Here is a 25,977-nt window from a genome sequence, read left to right as displayed (position 1 = left end):
TCGACCCTATTTGGAAGGCCGGCCCGACCCGGGCCTTTTGGCCCTAGTGACTCGGGCTTTTCGGGTGGGTAATGGTTAGTATATTTAAGCCTCGGCCTTACCCTACCCGACCCTAAATTTTGTTGACTTTGACTAGGCCCGGCCCGACCCTACCCTAAGCCCTAAAATTTAGGGTAGGGCCGGCCCTAGCCCGGCCCATGATGACCCCTAGTTTGAGCACTTAAAACACTAATGGAATGTTAGGTTTAAGCACTTAAACACTAATGAAATGTTAGGTTTAAGCACTTACTGCGCCAATTTTGCTGCAGCTATATCTCCACCAAGAACTCAAAATGGGCCTTCGACTTCTTCATATCAAATGATCCAAAATGAGTGTAGATCATTGTGGAAAATTTTCAGAGCTTTTTTCCATGTGGTTGGGCCGGAAATGCTGCTGGCCTCCTTACAAGTCCAGTTTTCCAGTTTTGCTTCTGCAGAAAATTGGACTGATTGTTTGAAGGTTTTCCACTCATAAATAGCTCTGGAACTCTTCATAAGAAATGATCCTTGGGATGTCTAGAACTAATATGGAAAGTTTTAGCTCATTTGGATTTCATTTGGTTAGTCTGCCGTCCCTCTTTCCTTGTTTAGCTCAGTTTCTCCTAGCCGAAGTAGGAAAATGTGCTAAAGTTGACTTTTCATTTCCATGCTTCCATTATTTTCTTTTCTTGCAGCTCGCATAATCTTCCATAGTAGGCTTTATTTATCCTCTAAATAATATATTTCGAACTTGTTGACAATATATAGCTTGAGCCACTGACTTTAGCTCAATTTCTCCAAGACACGCCTTGTCAGGCCAAAATGAGCAGTCAGGCCAAAATGCTCATTTTGGGTCCAAACAATTACTTCATTGTATAAACTGATTACAAGCATTTTCCTATATATACACAAGGAAGAGAAAAAGGAACAGAAAACAGAAAGGCTTTCCCTTAATTAAGGGACACCCCAACCATAACTATCTAAACAACTCTAACAACTGAGGTAATATATTAACAGTGAAAGGTAATGCTAATATCGGTGAACAGTAACAGCCATACTGCCACCATACTTCCAATACTCCCCCTCAAGCTGGATCAAGAGGATTCATTGATCCAAGCTTGTCAAAATATCAGCCAATTGATCATGGCTTCGGGTATAGTGAGTATCAATGATCTTGGATTGAACTTGGGCTCGAATGTAGTGACCGTCAACCTCTATGTGCTTGGTTCTTTCATAAAAAACCAGATTAGAAGCAATATGCATTGCAACTTGATTATCACAAAGAAGGGACATTGGTTGATCACTAGGAAACTCTAAATCGGATAGGAGACCTTTTAACCAAATAAGCTCACAAGCAGTGGAAGCCATAGCTCTATATTCAGCCTCTGCACTAGAGTGAGCAACAACTGTCTACTTCTTGCTTTTCCAGGTAACTAAGTTACCACCAACAAATGTGCAAAAACCTGTAGTTGATTTACGATCAAGAGAGTTCCCTGCCCAATCAGCATCTGCGTAACCCATGATTTGAGTATTACCATTGTTTTTTATCAAAACATCTCTTCTAGCAGAGCCTTTGAGATAATGAAGAATTCGTTTAACAATGTGAAGATGAGCCAAAGCGCGAGAATGCATGAACTGACTAACGATGCTTACTGCATAAGCTATATCCGAATGAGTAATGGTAAGATAGATAAGCTTACCTGCCAGCCTTTGATCGATAATAGCTCACATTCAGGAGAGGCTCACCTTGTTCATCAAATTGGAGCTTGCTGTCAAGAGGAGTGCAAGCTGGCTTGTAATCCTGCAGATCAGTATCTTGTAAAAGATCAAGAACGTATTTTCTTTGGTTTAAAAAAAGACCTTTTTGAGAAGTGGCCACTTCTATACCAAGAAAATATTTGAGAATGCCCAAATCTTTCAAAGCAAACCTATTTCGCAAAGTTGCTTGAGAGTATTAATCTCTTCAATATTGTCACCTGTCACAATTAAATCATCAACATAGATGAGCACCACGAGCTTACTAGTTCAGCCAATTCGAACAAACAGAGAGGAATCAACATTGCTTCTGTGAAAAACCAATTTCTTCGAGTACTGAACTGAGCTTGGCATACCAAGCATGTGTAGATTGCTTTAAACCATAAATAGACTTGTGAAGCTTGCACACTATCTCAGGATCATGTGATTGAGGGTGACCTGGGGGCAACTTCATAGAAACCTCTTCTTCAAGATCACCTTGTAAAAAAGCATTTTTTTACATCCATTTGATATAGAGGCCAAGCATGATTGGCTGCAACTGATAACAAAACTCTCACTGTACTCATTTTAGCAACAGGAACAAAATTTTCCTTGTAATCTACTCCATATGTTTGAGTAAACCACGAGCTACCAAACGAGCCTTATGTCTCTCCACAAAACCATCAGAATGAAGCTTCGTTTTGTAAACCTAACGACTGCCTACAACCTTCTTCCCTTTAGGAATTCGAACAACACTCCATGTATTATTGTCATGGAGAGCTTGAAGTTCATCTGCTATAGCTTGCTTCCATACATCAAGATGATTAACTTTCTCAAAACTTTGAGGTTCATGAGTACAATCAAGAGCACTCAGAAATGCAGAATGACCAGAGGAAAAATTCTTATAAGATATGAAGTGTGTCATCGGACACCTTGCAGTGTAGGTTTTATAGTCATTGAGTTTTGATGGAGAACCTCGTTCTCGTGGAGGGTTTCTACGAAGAACAACTGCAGGTGGAAAGGGAGGCTCGATAACAGATTACATATCAATTTCTGAATCAGAAATTACAGCTGGAACTTCTTGAACTGGAATATCAGGATTGATAGATGAGTTGCAATCCTCGTCAACATGAAGATTAGGACTGATATCAAGATTGATAGACGAGTTGTAATCTTCATCAACAGGAAGATTAGGGCTTGGAAATAGATCAGATAGAAACTCCCCCTGACCAGTATCACATGATTTTCTTGTGAAATAGGGAGTAACTTCATCAAATCTCACGTCCCTGGACACAATGAGCTTCCTAGCTAGTAGCATAGTTGTAGCATTTATACCCCTTTTGAGTAGATGAATATCCTAGGAAAACACACTTATCAGCTTTAGGATCAAGTTTATCATGTTGATGAGCTTGAATATGAACGAAGCATGTGCAGCCAAAGACTTTTAAGTGAGACAGATCAATCTTTCTACCTTTCAACACTTCAAGAGGAGATTTGAATCCAAGCACTCTACTAGGGAGTCTGTTGATGAGATATGTGGCAGTGAGAACACCTTGAGACCAAATTCTTTTTGGAACATTCATTTACATAAGAGCTCTGGTTTTTTCAAGGTCTCGATTTTTTCTCTCGGCAATCTCATTCTGTTGAGGAGTACCAACATAGCTTGTTTGATGCACAATGCCTTGTGTGCTCAAGTATTGTGACATGTTATTGGACATATACTCAGAACCATTATCGGATTGTAAAATATGAATAGATGATGAAAATTGAGTGATGACAAGTTTATGAAAATCCTTAAAAACATCCACAACTTCACTTTTTAGTTTCAAAAGATACAACCAAGTAATCCTCGTAAAATCATCTACAAAGGTTACAAAATACTTAAATCCATCATAGGACTCAAGAACTGGACCCTAAATGTCTAAATGCACAATTTCAAAAGGATTACTAGCCCTAGACAAAGAATAAGTAAATGGTAATCTAGAGGATTTTGATAAATGGACATCACATTGATTAGCTGTCTTACACATAGTTGGGAAGAAAAAAGACAGCACTTTCTTAGAAGGATGAGCCAAACGTTGATGCCACAGATGATGGTCTTGTGCTAAACTTGAACTACCTTGAAAAACCTTGGAGACGAAGGAGTTTTTTGACAGATACTAAAGTCCATTCAAGAAGAAACCTTCACCAATCTTCTTCTTGGTGATGAGATCCTGAAATATAACATTATAAGGGGAGAAAATGACAAGGCATTTTAAGGTATGTATAATTCTTCCAACAGACAGAAGTTGAAAAGGAAAAGAAGGAACACAAAGAGCAATTGACTCAATGAAACTAGAAAGTAATTTTAGTTTTCCTTTTCCCAAAACAGAAACTCCTTTGCCATTTGCTACTGAAACTTTAGAAGGAATGGACAATTTTTCAAAATCATGCAGATTTTCGAGTTTATTTGTCATATGATCTGTAGCTCCTAAGTCTATAATCCAATAGTCATTCATAGCACAAACGTTGAGAGCAGTTGAGAAGGATTTTAGAATACCTGAAGCTTCTTCATGTGGAACACAATCAGTTTCAGCCAACAAACTTTCCAAGGAGTGCAGTGTGGCTTTCACTCCTAGTTATGGCGGGGTCTTCCTTTTCACCATGTATCTGCCTCTTGTTGAGATAAGCAACAAATTCATTAATCAAAGCAACGAGATTGGAAGTGAAATTCATCATACTCCGAGTAGAAGAAGCATCTGCAAGGTGTGCTTTATGTGATGAAGTACTCCAGCCTTTTTGAAGAATTTTGTCTTCCTTTAAAAACTTTGGTTTCTCCTCAGGATGGAGAACCCAACATCTATCCTTGACATGCCCAACACCTTCACAGTTACTGCACTTTAAATAAGTTCTCTTGCCTTTGTATATTCTCTCTTCAACTTGCTTGTGATTTGAAACATAGACTCTAGTTTCAGATAGGCTTGCCTTGTTCTCCATATTCATCACCTTCTTTCAAACTTCTTTTCTTTGAATCATAGCACATACAGAGTTGAAAGATGGAAGCTCAGCATTCATGAGAATATGACTTCTCAAATCTTCATACTCTGAGCTTAAGCTTGCAAGGAGTTGAAAAATCTTGTCCTCCTCAGCTCTCTTTATCAAAACACTAGCCTCTGTGGTATGAGGTCTGTAAACATCAAGCTCATTCCACATGCTTGTAAGACTACCAAGGTGTTGCACAAAGGACTTACCGTTCTATTGTAGATCAGCAATATCTCACTTGAGTTCAACTCAAGCTGCATTATTCTGATTTCCATACATCTCTATAACATGTTTCCAAAGATGCATAGAAGACTCAGAAAAACTAAAAATCTCTACTATTCTACTCTCCATAGAGTTGAGTAACCAAGACATGACAAATTGATACTTGCACAGCCAAGAATCATATGTAGGGGAGTCAGCTTTAGGCTTATGTATGACTCCATTAACATAGCCAAGCTTGGACCTTCCTCCAAGAGCAAGTGTAACAGCTCTAGCCCAAGAAAGATAGTTGAACTCATTCAACAAAACAGAGCTAAGACGTTGGTTTGGATTAAACTCAACATCGGAAGAATTTGAGGTTAGAGAATCCTCATCTTTAGAACCGGATTTCCCAGCCATGATAAGATAACAAATTCAGAAACTACACACGAATAGTTTCAGAGTCAGGCCTTGAATTCCTGCTCTGATACCATGAAGAAAACAAGACAGAAATTTTGTGGAAGGTTTTCTGATATTACTTCATTGTATAAACTGATTACAAGCATTTTCCTATATATACACAAGGAAGAGAAAAAGGAACAGAAAACAGAAAGGCTTTCCCTTAATTAAGGGACACCCCAACCATAACTATCTAAACAACTCTAACAACTGAGGTAAGATATTAACAGTGCTAATATCAGTGAACAGTAACAACCATACTGCCACCATACTCCAATACGGCCCAAAACTCAAAAACCAACCTGGAGACCCAGCCCAAACTCAAAACTGTCCAACATAAAAACCTGAAAATATCGTTAATTCTTATCTCCCAAACTCTCTCACTCTCAACTCTGAAAAATGGCAATGGCGCCGAGCCTCTCTCTCACACCCAAAACCCTAATAATACCGACCCCAAGACTCTCCCTCTTCCAGCCCTCTATCTCCTCCCTCGGATTCAGCTCCTCCGCCGCCGCGACTCGCCCTCTTACTCGCTCGGTGCCGTCAAAACCGACCCTTCGGGCTGTGAGCGACAGCGAGTACTCGTCCAGAAGGAGCAGCAGTAATGAGCAGAGGGAGACGATAATGTTACCGGGCTGTGACTATAACCACTGGCTCATAGTCATGGAGTTCCCCAAAGACCCTGCCCCTACTAGAGACCAAATGATTGAGACCTACCTCAACACTCTCGCTACTGTTCTCGGAAGGTATCAATTTCTATGTGATTTTTGTTTGTTATGATGGAAAGTGAAGCTTGAAACTTTGTTATGTTTGATGGCTTATCAGTAAGTGAGAAAGTCTGTCTTCTAGTTTGAGTGTGTTTCATATGCTTTTGTTTTTAAGCAAATTGTTCTGAGATTACAAGAATCGTAACTAGCAAAATTGTGATGGGTTTGAATCTGAGCAAGGATATGGAATCATGTTGAACGTGTTTTCATTGATGATCTAGAAGGGCCAGAATTATATGCTTAGATAAGTTACATTAAGATTGATTGACCTCAATCTGAACCTATGTGGGTTTTATTACTTTGAAACTTTGCTAGGTTGAATAGTTAATGAGAGGCACTTTGTTTTAATCTCACAACTCTTACGGTAATCTATCTTACAGTATGGAAGAAGCAAAGAAGAATATGTATGCTTTTAGCACCACCACCTACACTGGATTCCAATGTACTGTATCCGAAGAAACATCTGAAAAATTTAAAGGTTTGTATTACAGTTAGGTTCAAATTTGCTTGGATTTCCCATGTAACATTAACTTTCTTGTGCTAACCTGGTTCAACCTGATGCAGGCTTGCCTGGTGTCCTCTGGGTGTTGCCAGATTCGTATATAGATGTTAAAAATAAGGATTATGGAGGTGGGTTATATTACAAGCAAATGTTTTTTTTTTAGCACTTAAACGCTGTTATTATAATTTCATTTTGGGTTCATATGTAGGTGATAAATATGTTAATGGAGAGATAATTCCTGGTAACTACCCTGTTTATCAACCAAAGAAACGAAGAGAATCAAAGTTTGAGAGCAGAAGATATGAAAGACGAAGAGACGGACCTCCTCCAGAACGAACACGGCCAAAACAAGAAGCAACTCCATCAGAATCAGCATCTGGTTGAGGTAGTCAGTAATACCATTTAGGAAGTTTTTCTATTATTTTTTGAAGTTGCTTTAAACTATATTTGTCTGTACTTCTGCAGTTGTTTAATTCGGGAGTCCAGTCTGTGAAACTGCTAGTTTATCCAATGGTCGAACTCATCCAGGGGTACTCATAATCGTGCTTAATTTTTTGGTGAAGCGTTATTTTTTTTTTTTTGCCTGGATGACAATGGTGTTGGTCTGTATTCTGTAATTGAGACACTACTATCTGTGAAATATTGATCTTAGATTACCTTTGTTATAGTGTTTTTGTCAAGACTATTTAAGCTCGGCTATATATAGTTGATTTGAATCAGATTTAGTTATATTCATGTTTGGTTTTGTTCTTTTGTTTCTCACTGTTTTCTCCTTTCATGCTTGTTGGCATCCATGTGCAAGTGTGCCAGCTGGTCTTGCGTTATCTTCTCTAAATTCTTTGATTCAATTATTCTCGATACATATTAGATATAATATGAGATTAATTGGCTTATGCCGAACTCTAAGCTTATGTTTTGCTTCCTGCCTCATCTTTGTGGAGTTCTTGTGCATGACTGTTGTGCTGTGCCGGGCAGCTATGGCCATCTAGTCCTATAGCATGGTTGTTAAGCTTGACAGCAGAACTGCATGATTATCCTTGAACTATACGTTGATTTCCTGGGGTTATGGATGAAGATTTTTGGCATTTAGAGATGCTCTCTTATATACTTTGGGCATTTACCAAACGTACTACACTACATATCATATTGAAATTTGGTTGCGATAGATCCGAAGTGAAGGCTTTAAGCATGGATCCAATCATCCAACCTTGACATATTGAAATACTTCCCCGACTAGGTGTAAACAATTTGTGACCTGTTATAACATTGGGAAGAGAAAACTACGACACTGAGAACTAATGGTAATCACTTCCTATTAAACGTATAAATTATTAAATTTCATCTAATCTTTTGTTAGAAGATGGTATGTGCCCTACGCATGTGAGCGTTGTGGCGATTAGCCTGTTTGATTTTGTTTTGAATTAAGATTTGACAATTGAGTTGGCCAAATAATATGGTAACTTATCAACTTCTAGTTACTGAAGAAGAAATTGCTTCTGCGCACACATTGCTATCATACAATAGCAAATGGTGTAGAGTTGGAAAATAGAGTTGGAAAAACCGAAAATGCAATATTATTACCCAAGTTTAGCAAAAGTAACGGAGTCTCCATATATAAAAAATTGGGAGTCGGCGATGATATTCTATCTTAATCAAATTGGAGAAATTACGCATAAACCTTAACTATACATTTCTACCACTCTTAGATTGAAATAAAGAAGAAGAAGATGACTTACTTCTCAACTAATTACAAAGTGACCATACCTCTTGATAAAGCTCCTACAGCTTTTCTTCTAATAATGTCTCATAATGAACTTATTACTTATGGAGATGTACTTTGATTTCAATAAAAAACCGAGGCAGAATACTTCTGTCGGATACTCTATCGATTTGATCTTTAACTTTCTTTCATGAATTCCGAATTCTTTTCAATTAATCACTTTTTTTTTTCCGACGTACAATAGAAAATTATGTGTTCAATTTGATCAAGATAGAATTCAATGTTCTGGGTTAGGGCTTATGAACATAACAAATTATTTTTTCTACTATCTAAACAACTTTGTTCTCATGTCTAAGCTAAATTTTAATTTTCTAAAGAACTTCAATTAGGGTTTTAACACTAGAGACTAGGGGTGGGCGCGGTTCGGTGCGGATTGGTGTTAGGCCAAAACCGCAACCAAACCGCTTCATTCGGTTGTGCAATATTCAAAACCGCAACCGCATTTTCAAAAGCCACACCGCTTACTTCGGTTACACCGTTTTCCGGTGCGGTGCGGATCGGTTTCGGTTGTGTTCGGCTTTCGTTTAATATGTTCATTAAATGAGAGTCAAATAACCTATTCTCATTATAGAATTCTCTTGTTCTCTTTTCATCCAAGCCGGCAACATTATCATTAAGCTGTAGTGTGTTGATTGGATTAGTTGGGCCATGTCCTCTGTTGAGAGAGATGAGGGAGGCAGAGTCGAAATGAGGGGCTGAGTGGCTTGACTTAAGGTTTGCTTCTATGAGAGCAATCAGGTGTAACGAGAAGTATGTGCAACTTGATTTCCACCAATTAGAATTCAACAACTATCAAAATAATATTAATATAAATAAAAATATTAATTTAAATAAATATTAATTATTCGGATCGGTTCGGTTTTTTTCGGCCGGTTTACTCACTAAACCCGCTTCCAAACCGGAGAAATCCGGTCCGGTTCGGTCAAGTCATTTTTTCCCCCTTATTTCATCCGGTTCGGTCCCCAAGCCGGTTTTTCGGGCCGGTTCGGCCGGTTTTGGACCTCCGGTTCGGTTTATGCCCACCCCTACTAGAGACATTGATGTGATAATAGTAATCGGAAAACATAAATCAATATACCCAAATATTTAGAGTCATGCAATGCGTCATCAAATTACATATGGGGAGTGAAATCCACACTCCCCCACTTACAATCCATACTTTTTTTTTTTGGTTGAAATTCTTATAAAAAGACAAAATTAAGTTACTGAAAAAAAGAAACATAGAATGTGGATTGTAAAATGAGGAGTGGTTAGGCCTGTCGCCGGCAACTGTGTCGTTTCTAGTGCTTGACGTGAGACCCTAAGTCAGGTTCTGGTATGTCGGAGGACGTCTCTGGATTCAGGTCGTCGATGTAGATGTAGGTTGGGTTTCGATCAAGTATGGATCTGAGCATAAGCATAGTTGCTGCATGTTCTTGGAATGACAGCAGCTGCTGGCGATGATCTGGGATCGCCAATCTTCCTGAGTTCTTCTGGATACGGGTATACGAGTATTTGGATCTAGGTATACGGTGGGTCTATGGTAGTGGTATTTGAATCTCGTATTGGGTATGGTAGGTATTGGCATACTTTTGTGGTACTGGTGTGAGACCAAACAAAGCTGTTCTTGGTATGGTATAGGTATGAAGAACTCCAAAAACAAGTTTTTTTTTTGTTTTTTTGTTTCAGAAGTACCACTTTTATCCTTAAAAATTTAACGGGGTTAACGTTTTTACTGTTCCTAGGTATGAATATTGGGTCGGGCTTAAATCGTTAGGTACTATTTTGATATTTTTCAAAATATAGGTACGAAATTTAATAGTCAGCAAAAGTTCAGACACTGTCTAGGGGATTTTTCCTTCATTTTATGAAATTAAAATATTGTGGCTCACTATTTTGAGCATGGAGCGATTTTTCTAGCTCCCTAAAAATAACTCATGATTTAACCCTTTTTTTTTTTTTAATAATAAATTTGATGGAAAAAAAAAATGAAATATCATCTAATAACCAAAGTGGAAGTACCACATACTAGGATTTTTCACCAATTAATGGAATGCTCCGGCACTATAGGGTTCCACTTTTTGTATATAAAATGCTAAATACACAACGATGAGAGCAAACCCGTCAAATTGTTGTAACTACAGTTTAGGTACCGAACAACTCATCCAGTCAATGCATTAAAAAATCTTCCATTTGAAAATTCTCGGTTCTAGGAGCAAGGTTGACTACCACTCTAGCTAGCCAGCGGAAGTAATTAATCACTAATCCTTAGTGAATTTCAGAGATGGTTAGCTAAGTCTTGAAGAAGCTTCTTATATACGGTCGTATAGCATGTGCCAATGAACCGTCAGTCATATCCTTCTCTGCAAAAGACAAAGGCAACCCAAAACGAAACCACCCATGCAAGTTGTGGGATAGCTTGTTCGTTCTTGCTCCCCTTTTTAACACCTCCCTTAATTTCCACATTTAATTATCATGTGTCAACTATGTGTTTAAAAAAATAAATTAAAACGTCAACTAGCAAGCAAAGATTATTCTTTTATATGTACTGTCTGGATCATCACTTTCAACTATTGTAAAAAAGATTACTAAGTGGAAGGGTGCGTATGGCTTATAATATATAGTTGAAGCCAAGCGGGCTGGCTTTCCACAAAACCAAGGGCGGCCATGATAACTACATATTACTATTTTATTTCTCTCTATTTCACAAAGTTTTTATTCTTTGTACCATGCGAAAAAATTTCAAACACTATGTCAACTATTTACGAATCTATATTTTAGTACATCAGGAAAAGTATAAATATTTTAGTACATCAGGAAAAGTATAAGGAAAAAGGATGAGAAAACCTAGCGGCGGTGACTTGGGATGCTGAGCAAGAGGACGACAGCCCTCACTGACCTCGTACAGAGCACCAGGCTCGCCTTGGCCTTAGCCCTCTCCCCCTGTTAGTGGTATGGCTGTTATGCCATATGTTGGTTCCGATTTTGAGAGGATAGATGCAATGGTGTGCTCAGCATATGGAGGATGCATGGTAGAATAGATGCCTACGGGACGAGGTGATTTTGTTGGCATAGACTATAGAGTTGTACATACATGACACTATCAGCCATAATCAGTACCTAATGGAGTCAACCTCCCATTGTTGAAATGGCTAGCAAGTGTGACCCCCGGGAGCACTGCAGGCCAACCTTCTGCCTCGACCCAACCTCAGGCCAATATGACCTTTGACGCGCCGCCACACGCCGTTCCAAGACGACCTCTCAGGGAAGTCCGAAGACACCAGAATGAAGCATATCAGTCCCACATCAAAAACAAAACTGAGGTCAAATCTCTTAGCACCTATGAAATGTCCACTCTTCTCTCTTTATTAACCAACCGCGGTCTCCTATCTTCACGCCAGTGTATTTCATTTGACAGGTGGCTGCAATTTGCAACTATATCAAGATATCGGAAGATAAGGACCCTCATCCACATTATCGGAAGTCGACACCAAGTGGTGGCATTCTAAGCATTAAATCGGCGCCGTCTGTAAGAATGCTTGAGCAAAAGGTCACTCACGCAAAATCACCATGACAAATGGTAACGAGGAAGGTGCAACCAATCAATTAGAACAAACCACCAACCTCAAAACCATTGATGCCGCCAACACCGTGATGCGGGCACTATTCAATACCCCGACCAACATCGACGGCCACACTCTAATAGTTACCCTAGAAACTACCGCAAACCGCTCGGCAATCGAAGACCAACCTTGCGCAAGCCAACGACAGCAGAGTCTGGACGTCGTGGCAAAGCTAGAGTTGGCCTTGATGGACCTGCACTGCGCTAATAGGGATCGTGAGCAAGAGTGAAAGGACAAGGCGGCCACACAAAACCAGGTGGCAGAATTATTGGCAAAATTCGATGAATTAAAAAAGAGCTAAAATCATTTTACCACCCTAAATTTTACACTTAAAATCAGTTGTACCCCCAAACTTCTAATTTGATCGCATGTGCCCCTGTACTCTCCAATTTGATCAATTATGGCCAATCCTTCACTAATCTATCAATTTATTCATATATTGTTGTCCACTCAAACTAGCTTTTAGCCTTTAATCATGCAAGAAACACACTATTTACATGATCAAGGCTAAAAATTGACCCTAAGTGGGCATGCATTGTCACTAATTTATGAAAAAATTAAGGAATTAGTTTACTAATGATTATGATTGATCATATTAGAGAGTATAAGAGCATATGTGATTAAATTAAAAGTTCGGGGGCACAGACGATTTTAGGTATAAAGTTCAAGGCGATAAAATGAATTTATCTCATTAAAAAGGTCCTTGGCGGAACCATCAATCCCACAAGAAGTGCACATCGGCGCCGGATGCCAACATCGAAACGGCAGTTGGTGCAGCACGACAGGTCCTTCCAGCACCGCAAATAGTGCATATGGGGGCATCATTCAACCCAACCCCCTTGGAGTTGACGAAACTGGGTTACCACCCAACCTAAGATTGGCAAATAAGCAGATAGCAGACTCATATTCCGACAATATCACTTTTATCGCCAGACAACCCAGGGTAGTCATAAGCCCTCATCCGCCACCTTATCAACAACAAAACCAGGTTAATAACCAGGCTTACCCCAGACCTACTGTGGATGCCACTGCCATGATCCTTGACAAGGTACGCGAACTCAAGGAGAGGTTATTCTGAGCAGAGGCAAGTACCTCATCATAAATCGCCAACCCACTCTTTGTCGTCCACCTAGTACCATTCACCCCCAGAATCCTTCAAACCATCAGGCATGCATATGCAAAAACGCCAAAGATCGCCCAATATGGCAGCTTGATAGATCCTTTCGTCCATATGGACACATTCAGAACGGTAACCAACAACAAGGGTTTTGATGATGTAACTCTATGTCATTTATTCAGCGAGAAACTAGACAGTGAGGCAATGAACTAGTTCTTTGAGTGCCCGCCCGGCTCAATTGACTTATTCTCAACTCTGTCCAATGCCTTCTTGTCGCGATTCATCCTCATAACAGAAGAATAGCATAACTCGAGCCAATAATTCACTGTCAAGCAGGGCACTGACGAGTCTATGCGAGCGTTCACCACAAAGTGGCGGACGTCTACGTCAAGATGTCGAGATTTTGGCAAATCAATGACACTGGCTGCCTTCAAGCAAAGACTCATCAAGGGGCACTTTTTGTACCACTTAAATTACAAATGCCCCAAATGCAACTTATGATCATGTCATGGGGGAAGCAGTCCTCCACGCCTAAGCGCCACTCCACCTCCACCATAAACCCCCGCCAAAAACACTCAGCCCTCATCCCAGCAAGCTACTACCAGCAAACCTCCCACCAACACCACACAGTCAAACGATGAGAAACGAAAATGGCAACAGGTCAACTACCCAGACAAGCGGCACTACTAGAATTTTGTTCATAGACATCGGCCCAGAACCGATGTTAAACTAATTTTCGACCGATGTCTTAGTGGGTGTAGAGAAAGATATAGACATCAGTATAAGCGCGTTTTTAACCGATGTCCCAGACAACATCCAACATCGATTCTAAAAAACAAATCGATGTATAATCGTTATAATCATCATATTTTTGTATGTTAGGTATGTCTAATTCTTCATATTTTCACATTTTATGCTTAATAAAGTATATGTCGAACAATACCTACGTGAACATTTGCATCGATTTCTATTCCAGAAGCGATGTCCAATACACTTGTAGACATCAGTTGCCATGAGTATTGTTTGTTCGTGGGCATTTTTACATGTAGCTTGGCACATTATTTTCTTAGGAACGATGTCTGTATCTTTTGGCATCATCGGTTTTTTTTTAAGGACTGATGTTTCATTTAACACAGCACATCGTTTTCATTTAAGCAAAACGATGTTCAATAGTTTTATGTACATCGCTTACTTTTTCTAGAACCGATGTGTTGTTTCATTGTAGACATCGCTTTTGTTTTGTAAAATCGATGTGCACTGATTTTGAGTACATCGGTTCTGCGGACACAACTCGATACATTAATAATCATAAGACATCGATTTTCATTTTGATACTGATTTCTAATCTCTCAAGTGACTTCGTTTTCCTTGGCATTACTGTTTTGTTATGCTTTTATATACTTCACTTCATTTTGACAAGCGTGATGAGCTAAGTTTGCATCTAGCTGCTGCTGGGAAAAGAAATGCATTTCATAATCATCCAAAAATTGGGGCTTTCCATTAATTTTCTTTCCAAATTCATGATTGAACATATGTCACAAAAGAAAACCCCAAAACCTACAAAGGATATCCTAGAAACATATGAGCAACAATCTACAAAATTTCTACACCAAGCTTTGCTTCAAAGCAAAAAAGTAGCCTTGCTCAAAATTCATCTTGGTAGTCAAGTGCAAGAGAAATATGTATTAAGCTAAAGGTTCACATGAAGTGAAGTTAACAGCGGTAACCAGACCAATGTGACTAGATCACCTTATCAGGCTTGCCCATCCATTTCACTTCACACCCTAGCTCTTCATATTTGGCAGCCAAATATTTCACAACTTGTAATCCAAGGCCCTGCAAGAGAATGACAAAGTCAGTTTCACAGTGCAACATAAACCTAATGACAGTGATTTTTGGTATTACTAAATTCAACAAAAAGAAATACCGACATGACTGAGCTTAAAAGGTACTAAAAAGGCAGTGAATCTCAATACTAATATAACTGGACTTTACCAAATGTAAACACACATAAATTAATGACAAGAAAATTATAGATCCACCTATACCGAATGGCAAAAGACCGAACTAGTATAACATGAGTATTCGTGATTTTGAATCTAGTATAACATGAGTATTCATGATTTTGAATCTGCAAATGGAACAACTGAAAACATAATCCTGAAGAAACAGTCAATAGGGGAAGCGCAAAGAAAGAATCAATCAAGCAAAATAGGAATAAAGACAAGCCTCTTGGACTATTTCACTGACAAAATTCAAGCCTCTGGGTGACTGGGTCCAATGGCAGATCCTGCTAGTAAGTATCCAGTAATGACCTGAAAACATTCAAAAGTAAAAAAAGATAAATTTTTTGAAAAGAAGCAGTTCTAGAAGCAAAGAAAAAACTCTGTACAAATGCCAAGGCCTCACTCTTGAGTTTAAACTCTGTAGCTTTGACATTGTAGCTGCTGTTCTGCTTTAAACCTGCACAAAAGAGTTCAGTTAGCCCCAGCTTTTGGTACTTTGTATGGTTACGTTCACAAACAAATCAAAAGCATTTTGTGAACTAAATGTTTCCGGGGGAGTTGACAGTGTACCAATTCAAAAAAAGAAGAAAGAAAAGAAAAGCACAACCAGTGCAAAGAAACTAAAAGAAAATAGTTACCTCAGTTGGGCCACCTCAAACAACGGCAAAATGAAGAATTCTCTCCTTCTCCTCATCATTTACAGTTGGCAGGCTAGCCTTTTCAAAGCATTCAATAACAGTTCTTCGTATCTTCTGGGGCATCTTCTACTTCCTGCATGAGGCAAGTATCTCAAGATGAGTTAGTAACAAAGATGCATACATTGATTCCCACTACCTGAGAAACCTCATTCCAGAAGAGATAATTTTAAAGTATTGCAAGACATGAATATACAAGGTTGCAAAGGACATCACCTTCAAGAAATGGCAGTTCTCCATCACACCAGGAGTATTGAATGTATTAACATTTGCTCCCACAAATATTACAAGGTAGTCGTAGTCCACTCAAATTTCTTTTTCCCCATTCTCTAAATTAGATTGGCAATAGACTTTCTTCTCTTTTACATCAATCTTGAGACACTCAGCTTCGGTGAATTGAAAGCCAATCTTTTTCTGTATAAAAACGTCAAGAAAAAGAAGTTAAATGACAAGTAATTGAATTCTGGCAGGCATTGCAATCATACAAATTAATAGAGACTTTATCTGCAGGGATATGAACCTAATTTCCAGGTTAACATAACTTCAAGTTACAGCATGCACAATTGTCTAATCAAAAGATTGCTGACATGTAGTCAACCAAAGACTGGTAAAAGTTTAATACATAATAAGGAAAATAATGTTTACCAGAAAAACAGAGACAAATATGCAACAGCTTATATTAGCTCACTGTGATTTACCTTTCTGACAATGTTACAAATTGGTTCAACAATGCTCCGAACCAAAGCCACATGTTAGGCTAACATTGAGCTTAATTGTCTATGTTATAAAGCCAGAGAAACGTAATAATTACTTCCTATTTGAAAAAAAAAAAAAAAACAACCATCTCTTTTTTGTTTAATCTCTTATATTGTTTTTCTAAGCAAACAAACAAAGGTCAAATCTGAAACAAAGCTCCCTACGCACTCAATTCATTCAAACTTCACCAATTCAAAGCCAAATCACACACACAGTAAGACCTAGATTCCAGAAACCAAGCCAGCATTTCAAAGATCTAAAATGAAAACGAACCAGAAAAACCCACACAATTCACTCACCCTTAGAATTCTCAAAGCTTCAGAATATGTTGTCTTCTTCAAGGAACGCAGATATCCCTAAATATCCACCCATCTATAATTCAATTTTCGATTGTTTGAGCTATGAAAATATACAAGCTCTGTAAATCATAAAGCCCTAAACCTGTTATTCTGTTTGACACATAGAAATGTTCATCAAGGACAATGAAATGATCCTACAGTAAAAATAAACCATATTCTCAGTCTTGTCTCCTTTGTTAGTCATCTTAATGTAATTGTTCCATCTCTTTTTAAAGTTTCACATTTCTTTTTCAGGAAATCCCTTTGACTTTATTAACGGAAACTCTTCCTCCAAAGCAGTATCAGTAAAAAAAATAGTTAAGACATGAAGTCTGATGTAATAGAAAGAATAACTAAAACTTTGAAGAGAGAAAATCCTTAAATGAAAGAGTCAAATCATCATCAAAATTTGCATTTGTTTAAGGTCCACAGGATAAAGTGAAAAGGCACTGGCAGCAAGTTAAAAAGAAAATAAGTAACAAGATAACACTAGTTCATCAGAACTAAATATAACGAACAAATTCAGAATAAGCAGTTGGAACTTACTCGACAAGTTTCTCGCATCCTCTCAATTTGATCCGGAGTTTTGATCTTCAAAATGAATATATCATTAATGATTTTCCAAAATAAGAAAAAAGAACACCTAGAGAGCAGAAAAGTCTAACTTGATTGCAGTCATAGCACATCAACCTATACCAAACTGGAAATACCAATGTAAACTGCAAAATGAAATACACATGGATCAAATGAAAGAATTTGACCTGCGCTGTCCTTTGGACTACCATCTGTGATAATTAAGGAAGCAGCAGCAGTAGAGAAAGAAGAGAAATAAGATATATCACTCTATAGGCAGCATTGCAATCAATACCGATACTAACCACAGCAAAGTGCTCATCAAGAGTGAAGTGCTAGACAGCAAACAAGCCATCATCACTGACAGTAAAACCACAATTACCCCACAGAAAAGCACTGATTAAAATGAATGAAGTGAAAGTTATGACGCATAAGGAAAAAAAAAAAAAAACTGGCAAAGCACTCATGCTAATGAATTTGGTCTCTAGAACAAATCAGCTTTCTTCTTTTGCATGTCTTGCTTCCATTTTGGCAGTTGATAGAAAGCATCTTTCGTCATCCCAAATATGGTCTGAAAGTCTTCATCAGAGAGGTAGGCCTGCAAAGCCAAACAGAAAATGTAATTACCATTTCAAAACAGATGATGAAGTGTAAAAACATTCACAAATGACCAACCTCTCTTCTCTTAAAATCAATTCCAGTTACTGGATTGTCAGATTTAACCCTCAGTTGGTCATAACTGAAAGTACTTTGACTGCTTTCACTGCCATTTTCATCCTGCTCTTGCTTTGGTTCTGATCGTAAGAAATACCAATGCAAATGGAAAATTAAAGCTTAATTCAACAAAAGTTCCAATCTTTCAAGCCATGAACATTCAAGAAATCTCAGAATCAAGTATTTCTGATTCAGTAGCATCAAGATTATAGCTTTATTAATCAAAAAAATCATAAAGATTAGCGAAATTGAAAAAAAAAAATTGAGAGTGAGAAATTGACATACTGAAGATTGGCGGGTTTGCTGCAACGAGCACACGACTGGGTGGCGACGTCGGCCATGATCGCATTCAGTAGCCTCAGGCGAGCTGTGAGACAAGAGGAGGAGGGGCTAGGGTTTGAGTTGAGAGGGAAAGTAGCTCCAATCTGGGCCAGACCAACATATTCAGATTATCAGGATACATTCATACATACAATTTCATTACTTTAGGAATTCAATTTCAATTTCAAATGGGTTATTCATGAATCAATCAGATTAAGAAGAAGAAGATAAGAAGAGAAGAAGAAGAGGAAGAGGAGTAGAAGAAGACGGAGAGGGAGACTGGGAGAGAGAGATACCTGGAGCTCGGAGACGGAGACTCGGATATGGGAGACCGGAGAGGCGGAGACGGAGAGTTAGAGACGGCGGAGACCGAGACACGGAGTCACGGAGAGAGTCAGAAACGGCGCAGTTGAGTGCAGCTGGGTTGCTGTGTTCGGGTTTAGGGTTCCAACCCCGACTTCGGTGGGGCTTGAGAGGAAAGAACCATTCCTCTTTAATTTCTTCAACTCTGCCAATCTCAGATCGAGGCCGGGCTCAGGATTTAGAGTTGTTACTTCAATTTTATATCGAGGTCGGGATCTCGGCGCTTCAGATTCTGCCTGAGAATGGAGGAGGGAGGATTGTGATGGTGAGGAGGAGGAAGAGGAGCTCGAGTTTAGGAGGAGCACGAGTCTGGGTTGAGAATGGAGGTCGACACTGAGCTTAGGGTTTGTGTTTCAGTTTTGGGGTCGGGCGCAATTTTTTTTCTAAGTGTGAAAGTTTTGAGTTTTAGTCCCCGCTTCTTCATTTCACTTAAAAGACTTAGCGCTTTTTGCAAATATAGGTTCCCGCAAATTTTCGAACTAAATTTTTAACACCAGTCATTTTAAGAACTGATGTTAATGACATACATTTAAATCGGTATTTTCGTAAAACGATGTTAAATTACTTTTTTACATCGTGGGCAAGTCTAACCGATTTAAATGATGTGATGTAAATGAACAGATTTCTAGTAGTGCGGGGCCATATTAACTTGTGAGCTCTTTATCTCAAAAAAAATATTTTAGTACCTCAATTTTCTTTGGTACCTCAATTTTATATTTTGCTAATTACTTTGGTGCATTCCTTCAATTCCTTCGTTAAAGTTAAAATTTTCATATTTTATGGCCTTAATCTTATGTGGCATCACTGGCAAGTCATAAACAGGTCATTTATAATTTGTCATTTTATATTGCTTAGTTGTCACATGAAGGTTTAAAATATCTATTTGCAGTCCAAATTAATGATATCAACACAAGGATTGAAATCTCTCCGAAACTATCAAAATTTCAGTAATTTTAAAGTACGGATACGAAATCTTTATGTTATATCATTTCCGTTAGGAGTTACCCAAAATTTTCCGTTAATTTTTTACGAACTTCTTAATTTTTGAAATATCTACACATAAATAGCATAGATGAAAAATTCACAACGAAATTTTGAATATCAATTGTAGAATAGGGAAGTGGGATCTCTCGCAGTAGATTATTGGATCTAAATGTTTCAGAAAAGGATTTATTTTTGGTTTGATTGAGAAAAAACAAGAAAGAAAGCAATATCGAAGTGCGTTGTGAGAAATCAATCAAAGAGAAGAGCCTCGAACATGCTTCTACGTAGACCTCCATAAAAAACAAATACAGGAATCATTAATGAAAAAATAGACATCCAAAATTCATTTAATAAACATAGAAAATAATCAAGTATCAAATAGCTATTTAAATCATGTTTAGGGTCTCAACAACCTTTAACCTAGAAGTTTAGTTACACATAGTTTGGATGAAGAACAAACTAATCATCATATAAAAGAAAGAAAGAAGAAAACTCAAAAATAGGAATTGATTCAGGGTTGAGTGCGGCTAGTCGAAATGACTATATCAACTGGTCGAACGATGGCAGATAAGTCTTCTCCCCTTCTTGCTCAGATCTCCTTGATTGATTTTCGCGTAAGAGTTTTTCCCAATGTTTTTCTCTCCTTTTATATTGCTTCTTGTGTCCTCTTTCATTCCTTATTGGAATAATATTCTTTGAATTGTAGAGAGAGCCAACTTTGTAATTCTTTATTTGATTTAGGATCCTCCATATCATCTTTCCAATAAAAGCTCGCCACATCATCAATGATATTTTCCAAATTTCCTCTTTATTTACTTCGTCATCTCCATGTATTGGGCTTCTCGATCCATTAAGATCTCCTGCTTGGGCTAGAACTTCAAGCTTTACTCTTATTTCGCGCATCTTTTTCTCCTTTTTATTTCCTTTTCACATCTTTACTCCATAAACCTATTAAACATAAAGGATAAATAAAGGGGCCCTAAATAAATTGCAAGAAAATAGAATGAACTAACAAATAAAGTATAGAGAATAACAATAATAATGTTGCATACAATGCTCCTATCAGCACTGACATAAGGGCCCATTTTTCAGATTTTGAACCCCTAAGAATGGTAAAATGAACATTTCAACCAGTCTTTTGAACACCAACACCGCCCAAGAACAGCTTCGCACCAAAATTGGGCCCTCTCATCTTCTATTGCAAAGCATTGATCATGGTACTCATTACTCAACACAATTAACCCACTTAGATCACCACACAACATTAAACTATATGCACCAATACACTCATAAAATTGATATATGAGTGAAAGAAATAAAGCATGTCAAGCTTTAAAGTGAAGCAAAAAGAAACAGAAAATAGAATCCAAAAAAGAAATGACTACCCTTAGCACCTCAGTCCTGAATTTCACATTGGCAAAGTTGAGAAGAACGAACCTTGATCCTTTCCCTCTCTCGGAAACCAATATGAAACCACAAAAATTGGCACACATTCAATTTAGAGTTGATGAATTCAAGGAAAAAAAACCCAAAATTCTCATCATAGTTGCAGATCCAATTAAAAATTCAGAGTTGATAAGCCAAAATTAATCATACTATCAAAATGAAGATTTAAGAAAGACCTGGTTGAATTTGCATAAACATTCACATAAATCAAATTATCAAACAAATATGGAGGCTGTCGAATCATCCATGAACTAATATGGTGTTATTTTCCGTACCTTAATTACATATGTACTGGGCGGTAAACAAAAATTTGTTTTACTTTTAACTTCGTTTTGATACTTTTAGGGGCTCTAAAAGTTAACTTTTCATTTCGTTCATCATTTGAGAAAATTTTCTTCACAAATGTTGTAAAGGATGATAAACCGACTTTGTGGACACGCGGCACGCTCAAATTGGAGTTCGTATGATGAAGTTATGGTCTAAAAAGTAAAAGTTACTGTTTTTAGAAACTGACTATATATAGTAATTTCATTTTGGTAAGTTTTAATTTTTAGAAACTTATCCAAAGGACAATTTCCTTTTTCTCTCTCGACAGACCCAACTTCCAACCCAACCCGGATTCACAACCTGGCGAGTTCCACCGCCATCCGACCACCCCAGACCACCAGACCGGTCCCTTTTAGAGAGCCTCCTCACACTGGCAATGTTTCCGGCCTTCCCCTCCATGGACAACCTCCCATGGCGGAAAATTGAAGAGTCAAAGATGATTCGAATTCGTGAGCTTGACCTAACCAGAACTCCGTTTTCCAATCACCTCCGGCGACGATACTAGTTGGGTTTTGAAGCCCATCTACCCTAGAGAAGACCCTCCAAACAACTTATGATGATTCAAAGCAAGAAGGGAGAATCGAGCTTCGGAAGGTTTTGGAGAAGAATCAGCCCCAAATCATTTCAAGGTAAATTCCGGCTGCTACACTTAAAATTAGACTTTGTGTTAGTTGAAAAAGTTGTTGGGGATCACGAGAGGAAAATGTTGATGTAAATTTCATGACCCCATTTGAGGTTGGAGTTGGCGGCGCATGGGGGTGCGTTGGCCGTTTCTGGTGTTCTAGTTTGGTGTTTTCAGTAGAGCTCATCGTTACGAACTTATGGATATAGTTTTGCAGCCATATGGTGAATTTTGGGATTGATAGGAATTTTAGAAGTTGCAAAAATTCGGGTTTCGACTCGGGAAGATCTGACCATTGGATCATCTCCATTTTTCATTAGGATGTTAAAATATTTAAGTTGACGGAACCCTGGAAGTTCGGGTCGATTCTGATGTGATGTCGGATGTTCGACAAAATAATTCATAAGACGGATTTTCGGGTTTCATTTCAGAGTTGTATTTAACTTCGGAATTTTTGAATCATCATTTATGAGTTATAACTATGTACAAGACGACATACCGAGCTACTGCTCGATGAAGGAATCCTTACGTGTGACTGCCTAAACTATACTGTGAGTGGACTTTTGTTTTAAATGATGCATGCAATTATTTTCTGAATTATTGATTTATATAGTTATCGTTTCAATTATTCGAGCATATGATTTGCGTTGGAATGCAAATTGAGTTTTGGATTATGATTTGGTCTCAAATTCTATTTTTGGTTTAAATTATTGAATTTTCGGTTGTGGTTTTTGGAAATGATATCATTATATATTTGAAAGGATATTGAGCATGTCGAATTGGTTTTCGAAAATGATTTACCTTGATGAATTATCTATGATCGGATTTGGATTTACGATTTATAATGATTTTCGACGAATTATTTTCCGAGGTGGTTTCCAGAATTGATTATATTTATATTCGTCGACTTTGAGTTTTCCAAAAGATCTTCAAAAATGGGATTTTCGATGGAATTTATGATTTACTTTAATCTCACATAATGGTTTATTGAATCTATGAATCTTGTTGATATTAATAATCGCATTGATTTATTTTATGTCTCTCGAGCTTAGATTATGGGTTTGAGATTTTCTGAGTATGGTTGGGAATCGTACTCGTACTTTTCTTGCGATTATTTATTTATTGCGAGATTTTGGTGAAGGTTTATGGATTTTCGGTTTTTCGTATATTTTTCTTCACCATACTTGGGTTGATTTGTTTAGCACTCCTCCTAACGTGGGTTGCAGTCGAGGGTTTTGTTTAGGCGTCCTCCTCACTTACTTTGTGTTTGTAAGTTGCAGTCGAGCATAGAGCCTGTGAGGCTCTTTTATTGTATGGTGATATTTTTCTTCCTCATATTCTATGTTTATGCTTAACCAGTGGGGCTGATATGATTTTTACGAGATTTCATGTTTAAAGAAAAGTGTTTTATAAATGTTGCATGAATCGTTGATTTTTTTTTCTTTGAGATTTAAGTAGGAATGTATTAAAGTTTCTTTTAATTTCAGTTACTCGAATAACTCGTTGTCTAGAGAATTCAGGGACCTGGACTTATATAGAGGTTGATATGAGGATTCTTCCCATAAAAATAATCCTAATAATAAAGTAATTACTCCTCTATATTAACTTTTTTTTGAATTAATGATAAGTTCATTGATAGAAATGCGTTCTAAGAAGGCTATTACATATCCACTTGCTGTCACATAATAAGGGACAGAACAAGGATTCGTGGGAGAGACACAGTGGTACATAGAATAGACCAACTATATTCGAACTTATTGCGCACTTATTTAAAAGAGAAAAATTCACTATTAGTGCCTGAACTTAGATGCCAAGGCCAATTTGATACCCACACTCACAACTCTACCAATGTGATATCTGAATTCATATTTTGATATCAACGTGATGCCTCCGTCCAACTTTCGTTAAGAATCCGTTAAAAAGCTGACATGTCAAGCACGTGTCAAGCATGTGATATTTTTATCAAGGGAAAAATTGTCTTTCTCTATTAACTAATTTTTTATAAAAAAAAAAAACAAATCGAGTTATGGGTTTAATGAACCCAGATGAACAATTGCATCCGTGAGACTCTTCTCCTTTCCCTTCCTTCTTCTTCTTTTTCCTCTCTCTGAATACACTTTCTTTTCCTTAGCCAAACTAGAACACCCATTTCCTTTGAGGCTGACGTTGACTGAAATGTTCAAACACGACATCGTTTCACTGCTCTCTTATCTTCTTCTCTTCTCTTGGCTGCTCTCTCTGCAATTCTCAACTACTGACTTGTTCTTCGATTTGGGTCTCTTAGTTTTGTGTTTTTTTTTTCAAATTTTGGTAAGGAAGAGGTGAATTCTTTCGTTCTATTTGAGGTTCCTCTTTTCAATTTTCGCTTGCGAATTTGAACCTGATTGTTGGGGATTGGCTGGTGCATGTGTTCTGTGTTTTTGAATTTGATTTTGGATTTTGGGGTTTGCTGGTTCATAATTGTGCAGTTTTAGGAGAGCCCATGTGAGAATTGAACGAGAAGACTATCTTCTGCAAATTACAGGGAGAATGGTCAGAGCCCATGTGAGAATTGAACGAGAAGACTATCTTCTGCAAATTACAGGGAGAATGGTCAGTTTTGGACTGCAAATGTTGATTATGATCTTGAAGACCTTCGAAGATCCTTTATTAGTATCCATTTGCCCTGATCATCTCTCATAATCCCCTTCCCCTTGCAATCCACCACGGATGAGTCTAATTCACCGTCTTCTTCTTCTTCTTCATCGTCGTATTCCTCCTCTTCATCTTCCTCATCTTCTGCTTCGCGATCTGCATTGCCTTGTAATTCAGCTTCGGAATTGCTCTTCAAATTTTCTGGTTCTTGAGTTTTCCTTGAGAATTGTTACCGGAGACTTAAAGCTTTTGGGATTTGTTAGGGTAGTCGACTTGGTCTTCGCAGCTAGGATCAGGTTTGCGCTTCGCGTGCAATGTGGCTTCTTGGTCCTTAGTTTAGGCCATGAATGAAGCTGTGTAAGGGACTTGTTATAGTGCTTGGGAATGGGGCAACAAGATGAACTAGGGTTTTGGGGGTTCTGTGAACACCACAAGGAGTGAAAGGGGTTTGGGAGGATCTGAGTTCTTCTGAGAAATTGGATGAGAAATGAGGAAGAAGAAGATAGAATTAAAATTTTCCAAAAAAAAATAAAATAATTAAAAGGGTATTTTAGTCTTTTATCTATTTTTTTTATTCCCACGTGCTTGCCACATCATCAATTTGACGGAGCCGTCATGAAAAATGGACGGAGGTATCATGTCGATGTCAATATAAGAATTTAGGTATCACGTTGGTATAGTTGAGAGTTCAGGTATCAAATTGGCCTTGGCACTAGAGTTTGGGCACTGACAGTGAATTTTTCTCTATTTAAAATGAGCGTATAATTATGACATAATCTAATATGTAGTTTATAGGAATAGAGACATAAAAGAAAGCCAATGTCATCTATGTTAAACATAAGCGAGGCTGTTTGAATCAATCCAAACCCTAAAGAATTACATCAGGCCCAACCTTTTGGTCCAAACTTGGACCCTAGTCCAAGAAGCTTCGCCAAATGATTTGGACACCCAAAATTCAACTACTTTGGGCCTCATACTGGCCTTGGACCATCCAACTGAT

General features: G+C 38.0%; 1 protein-coding gene and 1 long non-coding RNA gene across 3 annotated transcripts; one reads left to right on the top strand and one right to left on the bottom strand.

Moving 5' to 3' along the window:
* Positions 1–5,783: 5,783 nt before the first annotated feature.
* On the top strand, positions 5,784–7,434 carry LOC133731925 (DAG protein, chloroplastic). Its single transcript, XM_062159373.1, has 5 exons — positions 5,784–6,176; positions 6,578–6,675; positions 6,762–6,827; positions 6,908–7,084; positions 7,165–7,434. Exons 1-4 carry the CDS (start codon positions 5,830–5,832, stop codon positions 7,081–7,083), a joined length of 687 nt encoding a protein of 228 aa, XP_062015357.1. The 5' UTR covers positions 5,784–5,829; the 3' UTR covers position 7,084; positions 7,165–7,434.
* A 7,195-nt stretch (positions 7,435–14,629) lies between these two features.
* On the bottom strand, positions 14,630–17,695 carry LOC133733436 (uncharacterized). Of its 2 annotated transcripts, none has more exons than XR_009857721.1 (5): positions 17,540–17,695; positions 16,116–16,313; positions 15,843–15,975; positions 15,608–15,661; positions 14,630–15,513 (listed from the first exon to the last, which is right to left on the bottom strand). It is a non-coding gene; the product is annotated as an uncharacterized LOC133733436 (long non-coding RNA). The 2 variants fall into 2 exon arrangements; XR_009857720.1 differs by lacking the exon at positions 17,540–17,695 and adding an exon at positions 16,955–17,079.
* Positions 17,696–25,977: the final 8,282 nt, after the last annotated feature.

Source organism: Rosa rugosa, chromosome 2 (genome assembly GCF_958449725.1).
Source record: "Rosa rugosa chromosome 2, drRosRugo1.1, whole genome shotgun sequence".
Classification (NCBI taxonomy): Eukaryota; Viridiplantae; Streptophyta; class Magnoliopsida; order Rosales; family Rosaceae; genus Rosa; species Rosa rugosa.
The sequence above is the reverse complement of the archived record's forward strand: the minus strand, read 5'-3'. Positions and strand labels throughout refer to the sequence as shown.